This window comes from Gekko japonicus, unplaced genomic scaffold (assembly GCF_001447785.1).
Source record: "Gekko japonicus isolate JY-2015 unplaced genomic scaffold, Gekko_japonicus_V1.1 scaffold870, whole genome shotgun sequence".
Classification (NCBI taxonomy): domain Eukaryota; kingdom Metazoa; phylum Chordata; class Lepidosauria; order Squamata; family Gekkonidae; genus Gekko; species Gekko japonicus.
In genome coordinates this window covers 719278-735367 of record NW_015163627.1, presented here as the reverse complement: position 1 = coordinate 735367, position 16090 = coordinate 719278, and the positions used below count along the sequence as shown (strand labels likewise).

At 42.8% G+C, this 16090-nt stretch overlaps 1 protein-coding gene across 1 annotated transcript; it reads right to left on the bottom strand.

The window, feature by feature from the left end:
- Positions 1-3148: 3148 nt before the first annotated feature.
- ICA1L (islet cell autoantigen 1 like) lies at positions 3149-14580 on the bottom strand. Its single transcript, XM_015407514.1, has 4 exons — positions 14422-14580; positions 12276-12348; positions 8985-9108; positions 3149-3353 (listed from the first exon to the last, which is right to left on the bottom strand). Exons 1-4 carry the CDS (start codon positions 14578-14580, stop codon positions 3149-3151), a joined length of 561 nt encoding a protein of 186 aa, XP_015263000.1.
- Between the last annotated feature and the right edge of the window lie 1510 nt (positions 14581-16090).

Sequence of the window (16090 nt, the reverse complement as noted above, 5' to 3'; positions counted from 1 at the left end):
GAGAGACTAAATCACCATTCACTATCCATAATGTCTCTTCTGTCTTTCTCACAACTTTGGAGGATACAACACAGCCATTATTTGTTAAATGCATTTAACATCTTTTATTTCGTGTTTCATGATGTTCCTGTTTTTTTCTCATTTGGCCAGCTTTCTGAGATTAAACATAAAACAATTTATAGTACATCTGGAAGTAAAATATGCTATGATACTCTGTACTTTTAGATAATGTACACTGTTTTAAAATGAAGCGAATAAAACACATAGATGACACAATAACATTATCAAACTACCCAGCAAATCTCAGCATGTTTTTCTCTCTAGAGCTGGTACTTTTCCATATTGGTTAAATTATACAACATACCTCAGAGGCCACAGGATAGTTTGAGTGACAACATGCAAAACATCCATGAATTTCAGACATCTTCTGAGCGGACTTTTCACAGAAATGCAAAAAAGCGGTCTAAAGTAAGCAAAGTAAAAATGTCAGTATTATTGGACACACATGACAATATTTTACCACATGGTTGTACTGCAGTGGACAAGCTATACTTGCCAGAAATATTATGGGGCATCATTTGGCCCTCAGAGCGCTTCAAGACTCCAATGATCAGTGGTAGCAATAAAGTTTTTTAAATGGTCATGAAAAGGCAGCTAGCTAAATATTATACACAAATATGAGTAATGATGATGCCCTAACACCATTTTGGGGAGGGGGAAAGATAAATTAGAAATTTGGTGTAAAAAAAGTGGTGACAAGAAAGTGTAATTATCCTTTTCTGGCCCAACATCTAAATGCTTAGACAGTAAATTTCAGAGCAGAAAAACAGGTGGGGAAATGGATTAAGCATTCCCTGGCTGCTTCTCTGCGCAGAATTGCCCTTCCTGCAGCTATTTTTCTTAAAAACAAAATGGTGCTGAAGCTCTGATTTTTTTGCTGCTGCAAAAATCAAAATCCCACCAATCCGTTCACTAGCCTGCCACAAGTAATGCAGAGGAAATTAAGCAAAAGGGCTGGCTTGCAAGAGCTCAGAAATGCCAAGGCCTTAAGGACGAACCTACAAGACCTCTCCAGTTGCTTCTCCCTGATATCAGAGCTGCCCCATTCTTGTCAGAATAATACTGCTTAGAAAGGGGAGGACAATGGCCAACAGAAATAGGCTAAGCTCCCCTGGACTTGGCATTTGCAAGATTTCTTAGCTTTCAGAACATCTCTTGGTTTTCCCAAGAGTTTTATAAAACTGTAGTCAGGAATCTCAGCTATGGCTGCTTGAGGCTGCTAACCTATATAAACTGAAGTAACTGAATCCAGATTAACCAAACAGAGCAGAGGACCAAGAAGAATAGAGAGCAGAAGGGTGGTACCAAAGACAGGAAGACTGCCGTCATTTGCATAATATTCATACACTCTCTCTCCTCTCCTTGAATCCACTGACCTAGGCACACTGATCTAAGGTTCTGTAATCTCCAGATTGGACTACGGTACATGCTATACAGGGGGCTGCCACTGAAGGTGACTCAGACATCAGCTCATGAAAAATGTAGCTGCCAGTCAACCAGCAGGTGAGGACACAAGAAACAAATCACCCCAACTTTACACGTTACCTTGGCTTCCTGTTTGTATCCTGGTTTTAACGCTTCAAGCATTTCATGACCTGGGATCCACATATCCGAAGGACTGCCTCAGCCTATACACAGCTGTCAAGCACCCAATGGTTCCTGTGGGTGAATCCCTTTTTTCAGGAGGTGCATTTGGCCTCCGCAACAGCACTAGCCTTTCTGGTGGTGGCACCAACTCTTTGAAATGGCCTAAGGAGGTACATGGAGGGACTCTAGGTATACTTAGGGAACTGTGCAAGATAGGCCTATTCCAGTGGGCTTTTGGCAGCTATTTGCTTTTCTTTTCTTGCCTCTATGTTGCTTTGCTTTTTATTCTATTTTTAATTGGCTGTTTTGCTTACTGATGCATTTGTTCATTTACTGATTTGGAGTGTGTGCGGTTTTATTTTCTTTACATTCTGGGTACTTTGTGCACTGTTCTAATGTTGTATTGTTTTACTTGATTGCTATAAAAGTATCAATAATAGCAATAACCTCAAAACGACAATATACAAACAACATACAAAATATTCAGTATAAATCTCTGTACTTCAGCTAAGTACACTTAATTCATTGTCCTCACTCTGAAGAAAAGACAGGGTAGAATTATTAGATTAAGAAAGAGAATATAAACAAACAGATCCGTAAGTGGCACAAGGGTACCAATGATGCCTCAAACTGGAATAGATACCTGGTAGATAGCAAGGAAGTGTGACAGCATGTTACAGCGGCTGGCTCCAAGAAGGTCTACCTTCTGACAAACATCCATCTTCAGTTTATCAAATTGAGTTTTGGTGTTTCTTACTTGCATCTGAACCTGCAATGATAAAAAAAAAAACAATTATACCAGCTTAGGTCTTTTAAAAATCTATCTTTTGCATTCAGTCTCTACAAAATACTTGTATTACCTTCTGACCTGATTAGATAATCTACACAGGTACAGCAGCCTACAAGATCATGCCCAGGACATGACTGATATCTTTGTAGCAACATTAAAACCCCAAGCCAGCACCAATGGCCTCTAGCATATGGCCTTCAGTCTGAAGAACTGACTGATTCCATCTCACTCTTGCCTGCATCCGTATAGCCATAGGCTTTAAAAAATGGGTTAACTGTTTCTGCAGTTTTTCATGAAGGGAAGAATAACTTTCTGATGGAGTGGTTTGTTTCCACACACATACCCCAGTACCCAATTTGGCCTCCATTAACTTTCTCTACAGCATAACAAATTCCCTATATTGTTAGTTTAAGGACTACTGCATTTTCACTCTGCTTTCAGACTTTTAAGGGGAGTGTGTTACATTTGAAACTAAAAGGCCATTTTATTAACCACTGGTCTTAATATGTGAAGTTGGAGGCATCGGGAGAGACTCAAATAAATGTGGGATCTCTCAGCTGAGCCATTCCCTTCTTGTTGGCATGAAGGATTGGGGAGGGGTACAAGAGGCAGCTCACGTACTCAAGGCCAACACCTAATTTCTTCTCAGATATAAACCCTAGAGGAAAAATGGCATCCGAACAAGGTGCAGAACAGCTTTGTCTTGAGGATTTATACTTTTTTGAACTTCTCCATCTGCTTGTGGGTGTCTGGATCCAATTCCTGGGAAGCATCCTTCATCCACAGTAAAGCCCCTCTATACTCTGTGCGGGCCTGCTCCATCTGATTGATTGTTAGCAAGGTGTCAGATACAGCCCTCTGACTAAATGTTGCAAGTTCTTTTCCAAGGCGAGACAAAGGGGTGCAGAGAGCCAGCCTGAAGATAAAAGAAGAGAAATATGCAGTGAGTTGCTGGACTGAATCAAAATGACAAAGGCGGTATCAGGGGTGGAAAGTCCAGTGTTCCCTCTAAGCTGAGTTAGTGTGAGCTAGCTCGCAGTTTTTTGGCCTCTGGCTCACACATTTTTGTCTTAGCTCAGGAAGGATGGCTCCAGAGCAAACTAATTTATGCAGTAGCCAAATGGCTCGCTCACAACTTTAATGCCAGTAGCTTACAAAGTCAAAATTTTGCTCACAAGACTTCACAGCTTAGAGGGAACATTGGTGGAAACTAGTGAGAGGGTCAAAAATACAGATTTTACTGACCAAAATTGCAAAAAAACCCTGACCAAATACTGACAAATTACTGAACAATTTAATGTCAGCCTACTGATAAGCTAGCATTTTAAATGTAAAACTAGGACTTCATTAAAAATTATTTTTATCTGGCCTCCACCATCCCCATAGCCAGAAGTGGCCCAGATAAAAGGACTGCACACCTTTTTATTGAATTTTTCTTAATGAATAGAGGACAGTGTTTTCATTATTGTACAAAATTTAAGGCAAAAAAAGATTCCCTTTTAAAAATAATCACATACTGCAGATAATAAAACAGCAAAACAGCAAAAACATATTAAAAACCAAACATAAAGTAATAATTATGACAACAAAACATAATTACTGTAAGGTAAGACTTGTCTTTGCTTTTACTTTATCTTTGGTTTTTTAATGAAAAAAAGAACTGGCCAGCTGCCTGCCATCCCTGGTGGAGGCCGTATCAGGCTGGGCATTGGAACACCCTAGACTGATTGTCCTGTGTGATTTCAGTGTCCATGCGGATGATGTGGCCCCCACTCAGACAACGGACCTAGTGTCATCAGTGGTGGCTCTGGGACTCTCCCAATATGTAACGACTCCCACTCATTGGGCCGGACACACACTCGATCTGATCTTCGCAGCAGGGATCACAGTGGACTGGGTCACTGCCTCAGAAGTGCCATGGTCAGACCATCAGGGCTCTAGTCGGGGGGGAGCTCTCAGGTACGGAGCTCCGGAAGAGAACCTCTAGGGGGCGGGGCGGTCACGTGGTGAAGCCCCGCCCCCTTCTTTACCCCGCCCTCTGCTTCGATCCTCATTCCGTTTGGGAATGAGGATGAAGCAGGAGGGTAAGTAGCCGGGCCTTCTGACACACTTCCGGTGATGTCAGGGGGTGTGGCCTTCTGTCACTTCCGGTGATGTCAGGGGGCGTGGCATATGCAAATAAGTTATGCTAATGAGTTATGCTAATGAGCTCCGGCAGCTCTTTTTCTACAACAAGACCCCTGCAGACCATCATGCCCTGAAGGCCCATCTGAATGTTTCACCCCAACCCTGTTTGGGTGGTGAGCAGATTTCAGCTTGCCCGCGGAGCCAAATGGACCCTATGTGACTTCAAATGGCCCTGCAGGATCCAATGCCCCATGGCGGCTCATTAGATGAGTTTGTGGAAGATTGGCACAGCTCTCAGCAGCTGATGAGATCGCTCCCCGACGCCCTCTGTGGCCTTGGTTTACCTAGGAGTTGTGGCTGATGAAGCGAAGGCTAAGATGGCTAGAGACACAGTAGTGGTAAGCTTGCGAGAACATCTTATAGGATGTTTATGAGATCCTATGAGATGGCAGAGAAAGCCGCTGAGAGTATTATGCAGCCATGGTTGTGTCTGCAAGCTCATGCCCAGCCCAATTATTTAGAATAATTCAGTCTATGACTGTTCTTCCACAAGGCAGACCAAATGTTAGGGAATTGGACATTGGCTGTGAGTCCTTTGTGAGCTACTTTGCAGATAAAGTCCTGTCGCTCCGCCATGACCTCCCCGCCACAGTTGCGACAGTAGGTGAACTCGAGGCTCCATGCAGGTCTTCTAGTCAAGTTATGGATTATTTCAGTCAGCTCAGCCTGGAGGAAGTTGACAAACTGCTCTTAACTGTACGCCCTACCATGTGTTGCCTTGACCCGTGCCCATCATGGCTAATTAAAGCTGGCCATGATGGGTTTCGAGATGCCCTAAGGGAGATTATCAACAAGTCCTTATTGGAGGGACAGTTCCCTAGGGCACTCTGTTGAAAATATGTGTGTTGCAAGGTCTAAAATCCAATTATTATAGGATTAATGTGTGTTTACCTTGTGTGCTATTGTTTAGACTGACCAGGAAGGGAACCTGGCACAGAGCCAATGGGAAGAAATCCCAGAAAAGCTGAAGCCTATTTACTAACAATCATTGGTTAATGCATTCAGGTGATTTTCTTCTAGGGGTCAAGAAGAAGAATCTCCATTGTTGTAGACTGTGTGGTCAAAGTGTAAAGATGTAGTCTTAGGTGTCTTCGTTGATTTGTAGATTTCCTGTGAACTCTTCTGTAATGATTCCTTGTTTTATATGTGTGTGTGTCTCTTTAAAAGTTTGGATGCTTGGCTGTGTGATGGACAAGAGTGCTTGAAGAGACAAGTGTGGTGTGATTGATGATTGACAGAGAGGGGGAGGGGTTTCGGAGTGGATGAATGGGTATGTCCTTCAGGAGTGACAGTTGAAGGATGACAGTTGATGAAGACAGTTGATATTTATTTATTTTTTATTTTATTTATTTTATTTTGGGATTTATATCCCGCCCCATCCAATATACAGCTCGGGGCGGATATGTTAGTAGTTAGTTCTGAAGTCTGGGAGAGAAGCAGTTTTGTGGGTGCTTAGGAGTTAGTTCTGTGTATGAAGAAAAGTTGAATGTATAAGGAAACAAAAGTTATATAAAAAGTCTGAGTGACAGGCTAAAGTGAAACAGTAAACGTATATGGCCTTAAGGAAAAAAGTGTTATAAAGTTACATGCCAAGATCCCTGACAGTGAGAGAGAAAAGTGTGTGAAATATCAAAGCAATTGTTTAGTATTTACCCATTCCTAGTTACAGCGTACTACCATATTATTTACGAATTATATCAATAAATCTACTTTTATTTAAGATACCAGTTCTGAAAGAAATACTTCCCAGGACCACATTAGTACCTCGAAAGCCTTAAAACCGACCTACCTACTCAGTGATAGAAATAGTATAGTACACAGGTTTGGAAAGCCTTAAATTTCCTGGTGGCAGCCGGATATACACAGTAAAACAAAACATAAAGAACATTTTAAAGGGAAACCAGGACTCCCCAGATAAGGGGACGTCACACCTTCCCTTAGAAATATTTTTACATAGAACAAAACGCCTCCACTCCAGTGGAGCAAAGATCCATTGCAATCTCTGAATATCTAACTATTTTTGCCAATTTTCCCAATGCACTCAAGGAAGCTGTGGTTTGTCCCCTCCTGAAAAAGCCATCTCTGGATCTGGCCGAATTGGCTAATTACCGGCCGGTCTCCAATCTGCTCTATTTGGGCAAAATAATTGAGAGGGCTGTTGCAATTCAGCCACGGAGCTTTTTGGATGACACTTCCATTCTATATCCTTTCCAGTCCGATTTCCGCCCAGGCCATGGGATGGAGACAGCACTAGTCACCCTCATGGATGACCTCCAGAGACATCTGGATTGGGGTGGATTGGCAGTGATGTTGCTGTTGGACCTGTCAGTGGCATTCAACATGGTCGACCATCAGTTACTGATCCACTGCCTCGCCAACACTGGAGTCCAGGGGCCTGCCTTGCAATGGCTGGCTTCCTTCCTTCAGGATGGGGGAACAAAGGGTGGTGCTAGGGGAGCAGGTATCCCAAAGGCACCCACCAATTTGTGGAGTGCCCCAAGGGGCAGTGCTGTCCCCTGTGTAAATTGCCCAGATTGCCCGGAGGCATGGGCTGGGATTTCACCAGTATGCAGATGACACCCAGCTCTATCAGTTGTTGGGCGGGCGGTCTGACTCTACACCGGAAGATCTGGATCAGGCATTGCAAGCTGTGGCTGGTTGGCTCAGAAATTGAATCCAATGAAGACGGGAGGTCCTGCGCCTGAGCTGGGGCAGCCCGAGGGTAGGGATCCTACTTCCAACCTTCGATGGGGTGCCATTGGTGCCAGCACTGGAGGTTAGGAGCTTGGGAGTGCTCCTGGATGTCTCACTAACAATGGAGGCCCAGGCAGCAGCCACTGCCAAATCAACCTTTTACCATCTCCGGCTGATTAGGTAGTTGGTTCCCTTCCTCGAATGCAATGACTTGGCAACAGTGATCTATGCGGTGGTCACCTTTGGACTACTGTAATGCTCTCTACATGGGGCTGCCCTTGACCCAAATGCAGAAGCTACAGCTAGTGCAAAATGCTGTAGCCAGGCTTCTGATGGGGCTCCCTATGCGAGAGCAGATCCAGCCTATGCTGAAAGCACTGCACTGGCTGCCGATAGCATACCGAATTCGCTTCAGGGTGCTGGTACTTACCTTTAAAGCCCTTTATGGTCAGGGGCCCACATATCTGAGGGAACGCCTTTCCCCATGTTCCCCAGAGAGCACTATGCCCAGGGTCACAAAATCGACTGGCTTCCTAGGTCCTAAAGATGCCAGGCTGGCCACAACCAGGGCCAGGGACTTCTCAGTGGTGGCTCTGTACTCGTGGAATGAGCTCCCAGAAGAGATCAGGGCCCTCGGGAACAGCAGCTTCCCTACCTACTTGAGTCCTGTGAACACAGGAGTCCATTTTCCTGGGACTGGAAGGGATTGCTAGGTGGAGGGACACCTGGCAAAGGTCTCTAGCCACTGGTGTCCTCTGCTGACAGATTACTGCATTCTCCCATCCCCCATCATTTTTCTTCTTTAGACTTGCAGTGGCAAATTACAGCCTGAACATATATTTATGCATCTTGAGTTGAGATCTTTAGTTGACATGGGCTTTTTAAAAAATGTATGCTGTTATTTCCAAAGACTAGTCGCTGTCTACTAAGCCCGATGCAGGTTAGCAAAGTTCCTTCTCCCCCTTCCCCTGCAGGATGAAGAAAAATTCACTTTGAAGAGGGGAGGGATGAGAGGGAGGAAGCATATGATCCAACAGCCTGCACCTAATCTCTGAACCACCTTCACTGCATCTGCACTGGTTGTGCAAGTGTTTATATAAAAGGCTTGAACTGATTAAGAATGGTTTGAACAGTTATGGTAAGAGTTGGCAAAAAATGATGTGCAAAAGAAAAAATGTATATAGATACTAATCCTAAACAGTAGACTATTTTTTTATGAAAAGGAAATACTGCTGAATACAGCATCAGTTAAGAGTTCAACTATTAATGCCCCCTTTCAGATTTATGGGATTAAGCCAACATAAATTGATTCATCAATTATTTATTTTTTCCCCAACCGCTAGCTGTGAAATCCTAAACAGAGTTATACCTTCTAACCCTATTGAAGACAGTGGCCTTAGGGTGTACCTCTGCTAAGGATTATACTGTTAGAGTGATTAACGTTTCAAGAGAGATAGTAAAGCAATAAAGAAGGGAACACTTGCGGTTTCACTTACTTTTATGGACTGCTTGGATTTTATATTTAATATCCTGATGCAGTCCGTCTCTGTACAGCTGCCTTGTACTCTGGAGTACCAAATAAGAATTGCGTGTACTCCATATATTATTTTTATAGCAACAGTACCAAATTAAATTTTGGGCAAATGGGATAATAAAAAACATAAACCTTTGCTGGGAAGATGAGCAGAGGGCCTTGCCGGTAGCATCAATCATTCTGCCAATCTGAACTTCGCCTCGGTCTGCTTGAACCTTTAAGAAGAGCCCTAGCTCATTCTCTTGCTCAGAAACAGCTGTGAGAGAAAGAATGGACGTATAAGTGGCTTTATATTTCTTATCGTCACCCATATTAAAAAAAAATTGTTTCCAGGAGATGGAAAACATTCATAAAGACTGATGGCAGAGAGAAACCTATGTTACATCTCTTGTAAAACCAACAAAGAGTTATGAGGGCACCTTCAAGACTAAGAACTGCACTGTGTGGCATGATGTTTTCATGGGCTGTGTCCCTCTTCTGCAGATGCAGAGAAAGCCTAAGCCACAGTAAATCTGTTAGTCTTTTAGGTACCAAGAAACTCTTTGTATTAGCCCCATAAGCCAGAAAATTTTCGGCAGGGGGGCAAAGGCACACTTGCCCGTGATGTGGTGGCATCACTTGTGACATCGCCTGGAAGTGACCCGATCACTGGTGCCTGGCGGGTGAGGCAAACATAGGCGAGGGTGAGGCGAATGAGTGTAGTACCTCCCTCTCCCCCCTGCAGGTGCCATCTGCAGCAGGCTTCTCAGACCTGGCAAGGTTGCCCCTCGGCCACAACAGGACGCAGCTTCTTACCCTGGTGGGCAGTCGCCACCCAGCCTTGCTGGGTCTTCCTGCTGCTTCCGGCTGTGGCTGCCTCTCCCTCCCCTCCTGCTTGCCTGCAGCTGGAAGAGCTGGCGAGCAGTGTTCCCTCTAAGCTGAGTTAGTGTGAGCTAGCTCAGTTTTTTAGTCTCCAGCTCATTACACAATAAACTAGGAAAGTTGTATCGGACAGACTTTTGATAGTGAAAGAGAACAAAAGCCTTCGTGTTAATCAAACTCATGCTGTGGAAGCTCACCGGGTGACCTTGGGGCAGTCACATTCTCTCAGCCTAACCTACATCATAGGGTTGTTATGAGGATAAAACGGAGGAGAGGAGGACAATGTCAGCTGCTTTGGGTCCTCATTGAGGAGAAAGGCAGAGTACAAATGAATAAAATAAAATAAAAATATTTCGGGCAGACAGAAAAGACTCTGTTTCATTAAGAGAACCACAGGTGTCATCTATCTATATATCTAATAGCCACTCTCTGTTTTCTGTGTGGATACTTATTTCTACCAACAGAGGGTTCACTCTCCCCCAACAGCTTTTCCTACAGACTCAGGAGACTTTCTGGGTTGCAGAAAAATCCAAAAAGTTAAAAAAAAAACTCTTCAGGGAGGCTTACGGATGCCAGCATCCAGGTGGGACCTGGGGATCTCCCAGAATTACAGCTCATCTCCAGACTACAAAGATCAGTTCCCTGGGGGAAAATTGATGGTCTGGAGAGTGGATTCTTTGCCATTGTGCCCCATGGAGATCCCTGTCCTCCCCAGGCTCCATCCCCAAATCTCCACGAGTTTCCCAACCTGAATCTGGCAACCATGGGGAGTGTTGAATTCCCCCCAATACCTGTTGAAATGGCCTTTGCAGGGATCTACTTCAGGCATCAACAGTGAGAGATTAGAATGTTGGGGGGGGGGGGGCTTTTAACTGGCTCTGTCAGTAAAAGGCAACATGAGGGGGAAGGGCCCTTTCCAGGCCTATTTTGGCCTTTCAGGGAGGGAGCCTTGGGGCCAAGCCTGCCAAGGGTTGCCAGTGCCAGGCTGGGGAATTCCTAGAGATTTTGTGCTGGACTCTAAGGAGGGCTGGGTTTGAGGAAGGGAGAGGCGTCTGCTAGCTATAATGCCACAGAGTCCACCCTCCAAAGCAGCCATTTTTTCCAGGGAGACAGATCTCTGCTTCGAGTTCAGTTGTAATTCTGGGGGGTCTCCAGGTCCCACTTGGAGATTGGCAACCCTAGGTCTGGCAGCAGGCTAGGGTTGCCAGATCCCCCCTGATTTGCATGACTCAACTAGGCCCGGCTGGCCCTGATCAGGATAGCCTGATGTCATCAGATCTTGGAAGCTAAGCAGGGGCAGCCCTGGTTAGTATTTGGATGGGAGACCACTAAGGAATACCAGGGTCTCTGTGCAAAGGAAGGCAATGGCAAACCACTTCTGAATGTCTCTTGAAAACCCTATGGGGTTTCCATGAGTGAGTTGTAAATTGCCATTAAAAAAAATAGATTACAACTAGGCCTGGCTGCTTGCTACTGTTCATCAGCAGCCACCCTATGAAAACCAGTGTGATATAACAGAGCTTCAAAGTAGGGTCTGCAAGACCCCAGGTTCAGATCCCCATCAGGAGGTGGTGACAGAGCTGCATAATAGACTGATACGAGCCTCACACCTGGATTTGACTTGTGACTTAGAGCTTGGGGGGAGGCACGCTTAGCCACCATTGCACTATATAGGCAAGGAATATTTAAAATAAGTACAGTAATACACAATTGTCTCCTGTCATAGAATGAGCAAATCTTTTACACAAATGTTTAGGGACAGAAAAGAAAGTGGCTGTGACTTGATTCTTTAGACTCCAAAATGAAGAACCTTTTTCCCTGTTGACACCATTGTGAATGCACATTTGCACTAGCAAAGAAGCACCCACACAGGTGTTCTGTGTGAAGAAAAGGTCCATTATTATTTTACCCTGGTCCTATACTACACACGTTCTAATTCAAGAGTATCTCAGTGTGTATCTCATCTATGCTGTATTTACTAGCCTATTATTTTAAAAATTCATCCTTCATCAAGGTATCATACTAATAAAAATGTGTGAATTTAAATTCTGTGAATTGTATACTCCATCTATTATCTGAGGATGGCCTTTGTACCCTCTACTGGCTGGTGGGTAAGTTTTCCTCTTGCTTATTTTTGCATGTGCACAGTTACTGCATCACACAAGGATGCAATAATGCATATATTGAACAACTGAAGTGCCTGAGTATCTGGATTAAAACTGTTTTGATGCTATCGTATTTCAGTGAGACTAAATTCACTTAAGTGGAACTAAATTGTAATTTTATTCAGATAAGAATTATGATGCAAAACTAACACAAGTAGGGAGTTCAGCTATTTGTCAAACAGAACTCATTATTTGTGCCTACAAACACCGTTACCGTGAACTGATGAATGTACACTTCTTGATGCAAAATACTCATAATGTCTGACAATTCAACACATGAAAACATTCTGTATCCGTCTAATCTAAAAATGTTTAAAGGAACTGTATATGAATGCTGTCAAACCTAGATAACTATTCTATAATGAAACTAATCAAGATACACTTTTGGCAATTTTACCATTAAGTCTTTGCTGGTATTTTTCAATTGTCTTTAGAAGATCTGCGCAGGTCATCTGAATGGTATGAAAAACCTTTAATACAGAACAAAGTATATTACTTTGGACAAACGCAAAACAATAACATTTAGACAACTGTCATGAACTGAACTGGCAAACTTCAAGCACCAGCTTACACTCAGAGATGCTTGATCACCCAACAATTCAGTTCACAAGCTGTCCACAGGAAGCCATCCATATAGTCTAATGTTTGACAGATTGTTCATAGTCTAACATTGCATATGTTTTTGACACAAAAAAGCTGATTATGCATATGTGTTCTTATACTGTTTTCCAGAGCTTTTCTGGGGGAGCATGCAGCAGCATCCGCTTCCTCCTCCTTACCTGTCGTTGGCCACTTTCTCAATGTACATAAAACATTTACACTTAACAGTGAAGGATGCGCATACATAAGCCTTCTCCCTCTGTCCCTTTCAGCTGCCTTACCCAGTGTTCATTAATAAGAAAGGCAGGAGAACAGTCTTGATCTAGTGATTTGTACATGTACATTCTTGCAATGCTTTGCCTTCACTGTCCCCTCCCCAAAACCATTTTCTGTATTTCCTGAAGGGGTGTACCTCTGCGGCTAAGAAAGCCTTTGTCAATTTCATGTCAGGTTTAGACACTCAAAGTTCTGCTTCTCCTTACTCCTAAGCAGGTCTGTGGCATCCTCTCTTTAGGGAGGATTGGTTTTCCCTTTAAATGTGCTCTTTGCTTTTGTAAACGGGGTAGTTCCCTGCTGCCACCAGGAATTTAAGGATTTCCAAACCTTCTCTCTGTTTCTTTTCCTGGTAAGGTGACCTAGAGTCGGGGCTTTTCAGGGATCTATGTGGTCCTGAGGAAAGACAGAACTAAATTCGGGGATAAACTTGAACAAAAGATGATTTATTGAAGTAAGAACAAAATATGAGGTTGGTTATTCTGTAACTATTTTGGATAAAGGGACTTGACAATATGTGTATCAAATGTATCACACACACAGTCTTTTTTCCTTTATTTTTTGTTTGTTTTGACACTCAGTTCCAACATTAACAGGAGCCACTCTTTCATAGTCAGCCACACAGGCTAAGGACATATATACTGCCCTCTTTAAGAACTCACTCAGAACTAACTGAACACTCACTGACTTAACACTCTAACTGAACACCAATTTTCCTGTCTCTCATAACTGACACACTGACACACCCACACAGATTCACTTCAAAAACCCCTCCCACACTCTGTCATCCACCAATCACAGCACATTTGTCTCTCTCAATCACTCTACTCTAACTATGCACTCCAACCAAGCATTTAAAGGCACACACACCCTCATAAAACAAGGAATCATTACAAGGTCTACTCAGAAGTAAGAGCCATATCATTCAGTGGGGCTTACTCCCATGAACTGCCCTTATTGCAGAGAGAGCTCACCAACTGTACGAAAAATAAAACGGACAGACTTTCAATGGCTGAGAAAACCATGACAATCTCATTTCGAATTCCTGGGTTCAGAGTTGTGGTCCTCTAAACTAAAACGCGAAAGGCTGAGACCCACATGAGGAAGATCAGACCCCCATCAATCTGTAAATGGTAAACTGTGAGCAGATACAACCATAAATCAGACTGAGCTGTATGAGAAAGGGGGAAATTTAACACCCCATGTCCCACTTCGCTTCAAGAACTGAAACAAAGCTTCACATGCTGACCACCTTCTAGAGAACTCAACTGTTTTAGCTGAGTGCAGATGTTTCCATAACCAGTAGCACTTATTCATCTGGAAATTAAAGTAACTGTCACTATGATAATCAGATGGGTATTATATAAATAGTACATGAATGTTGTTACAGCTTTGGCCAATACAATTGAAACTTCATTGACAGAAAACATTGTTCATGCTGCAGCTGTCAAAATGTTAAGATTTTAGAAGGTATTCTTATTGGGGAATATACAAGAGAATTGTATCAGGTTCTGCTACCTAACTGAAATTCTGTGTGCGACTCTTCAAAAATGCTTACAAGTATAGAACAAAGGTAGATATTAAATGTTTTAATTGGAATTCGATTTGTGACAAAGAGGCGATACTCACTAAATCAGTTTTCTCAGCACTCATTAAAAAATTGTGTTTACCTCTAGTTTGGCATCTAACTCTGCATCAGATGCTACCACATGTTCATCTTCTTTCTTTCCAGTAGCTTTAATTAGGACTTGTTTTGTTTTCCAGTATTTCTTCTGCATTTTGCTAACTACTGACTGGTCTCCTGGATTGTTCTGCTTGTACGTGTCCATGAAGCTACTAAAACATGGAAGGAAGGAAGTCAAAGAGAAAAAAATCATCAACTGCCCAGTGCAATCCTAGGAAGAGTTACATCATTCAAAGTTCATTGAAATCAACAGGATTAGAAGGGTATTTCTCTACTTAGCATGGCATCACTGTAGTTTTATACTGATGTTATGTTATGTTTTTTCTCTCTATTTTAATGTTGAAAGTTGCTTTGGGCATGTTTGCCTTTACAGAAAGTGGCATGGAGGTTTCTAGATATATATTTTGCTCATTTAAATCTATACCTTTGCACATCTGAAATAGTTAAACAGTGACAGAGCGGTAATGTTTTATTTATTTAAATAATTTATTTAAAATGTGTACCTTCCCACCAAGTATGTACAAGGCAGGACACAAAATAAATAAAAATGAAATGAAATCTAAAAACACTTAAGAAGAAGAGGAGGAGATTGGATTTATACCCCACCCTTCACTTGGAGTCTCAGAGCGGCTTACAAACTCCTTTCCCTTCCCCTCCCCACAACAGACACTGTGTGAGGTAGGTGGGGCTGAGAGAGATCCTTCCACAACTGCCCTTCAGAGAATAGGTCTGACAGAACTATAGCTTGCCCAAGATCATCCAGCAGCTGCAAGTGGAAGAGTGGGGAATCAAACCTGGTTCTCCGCGTACTTAACCATGACACCAAACTGGCTAAAGTAAAGTTGGCAGTAGAACTACTATCATTTTTTTTGGCCCCCCGAATGGGATTTTTTTATTGCATTTTCTATATATACTACAAACTATAATGAAAAAGGGAGGGGTACTACATTGAAGGGAGAAAGGAAAGATAACCATTACTAGCTAAAAACCCAAGAGAGGAGATCCTCAAATTAGCTTATATACAATGCTAATTCTTAAAATGCTACATTTGATGAACTTCGTCGAACATGCTTTTATAACTTTTAAGTCTTAATTTTAACTGTTATGAAAAAACCCCTCAGCATCCCCATATTAAAAAGAACGGAACAATATTTATCAGATGCACCATTCAGAGTCCTTCAACTCTTATTTTTTCTTATCTTGTCTCTTCTGCAGTTTATAAAGACTTTTAGGAGTTGCTGCCCCCTTCTCAGACAGAGAGTCCTCTCCAGAAGACCCCAAGTCCAGCTCGCCACTGGACTTACTGTCCTTTTCCTCTTTATCCATCTCCTCTAGCTCTCCCAGCTGGATTCTCAAAAAGTCCCGTGCTTTGTCCATCTTTTCTTTTTTCCCCTGCAGTTAGAAGGTTACGCCTGTAACTGATTGCATTCGTTTGAAGAAAAAGAATTAAATCTTTGTATTTCTTTCTCTGTTGTCTTATTTCAAATGGAATGTCTTTCAGAATCCGAATAGTACTGTCCCAAATTTTCAAAGGTGTCCCCACCGTCACTCTTAGGATGCACCAGTGCTTCACTCATCATTTGCTTCAGATTCTCTCCTCTGCTCTCTGGAACACCCTGGAAACGAAGGACCAGGTTTGCCTTCTCCATTTGTAT

Coding starts and splice junctions, on each gene's coding strand:
- ICA1L (XM_015407514.1), bottom strand. CDS start 14,580: ATGGACACGTACAAGCAGAACAATCCAGGAGACCAGTCAGTAGTTAGC. Junction 9,109..12,275: donor ATACCAGCAAAGACTTAATG/GTAAAATTGCCA, acceptor TTTCTCTCACAG/CTGTTTCTGAGCAAGAGAAT. Junction 3,354..8,984: donor TGCTCATCTTCCCAGCAAAG/GTTTATGTTTTT, acceptor TTTTATCTTCAG/GCTGGCTCTCTGCACCCCTT.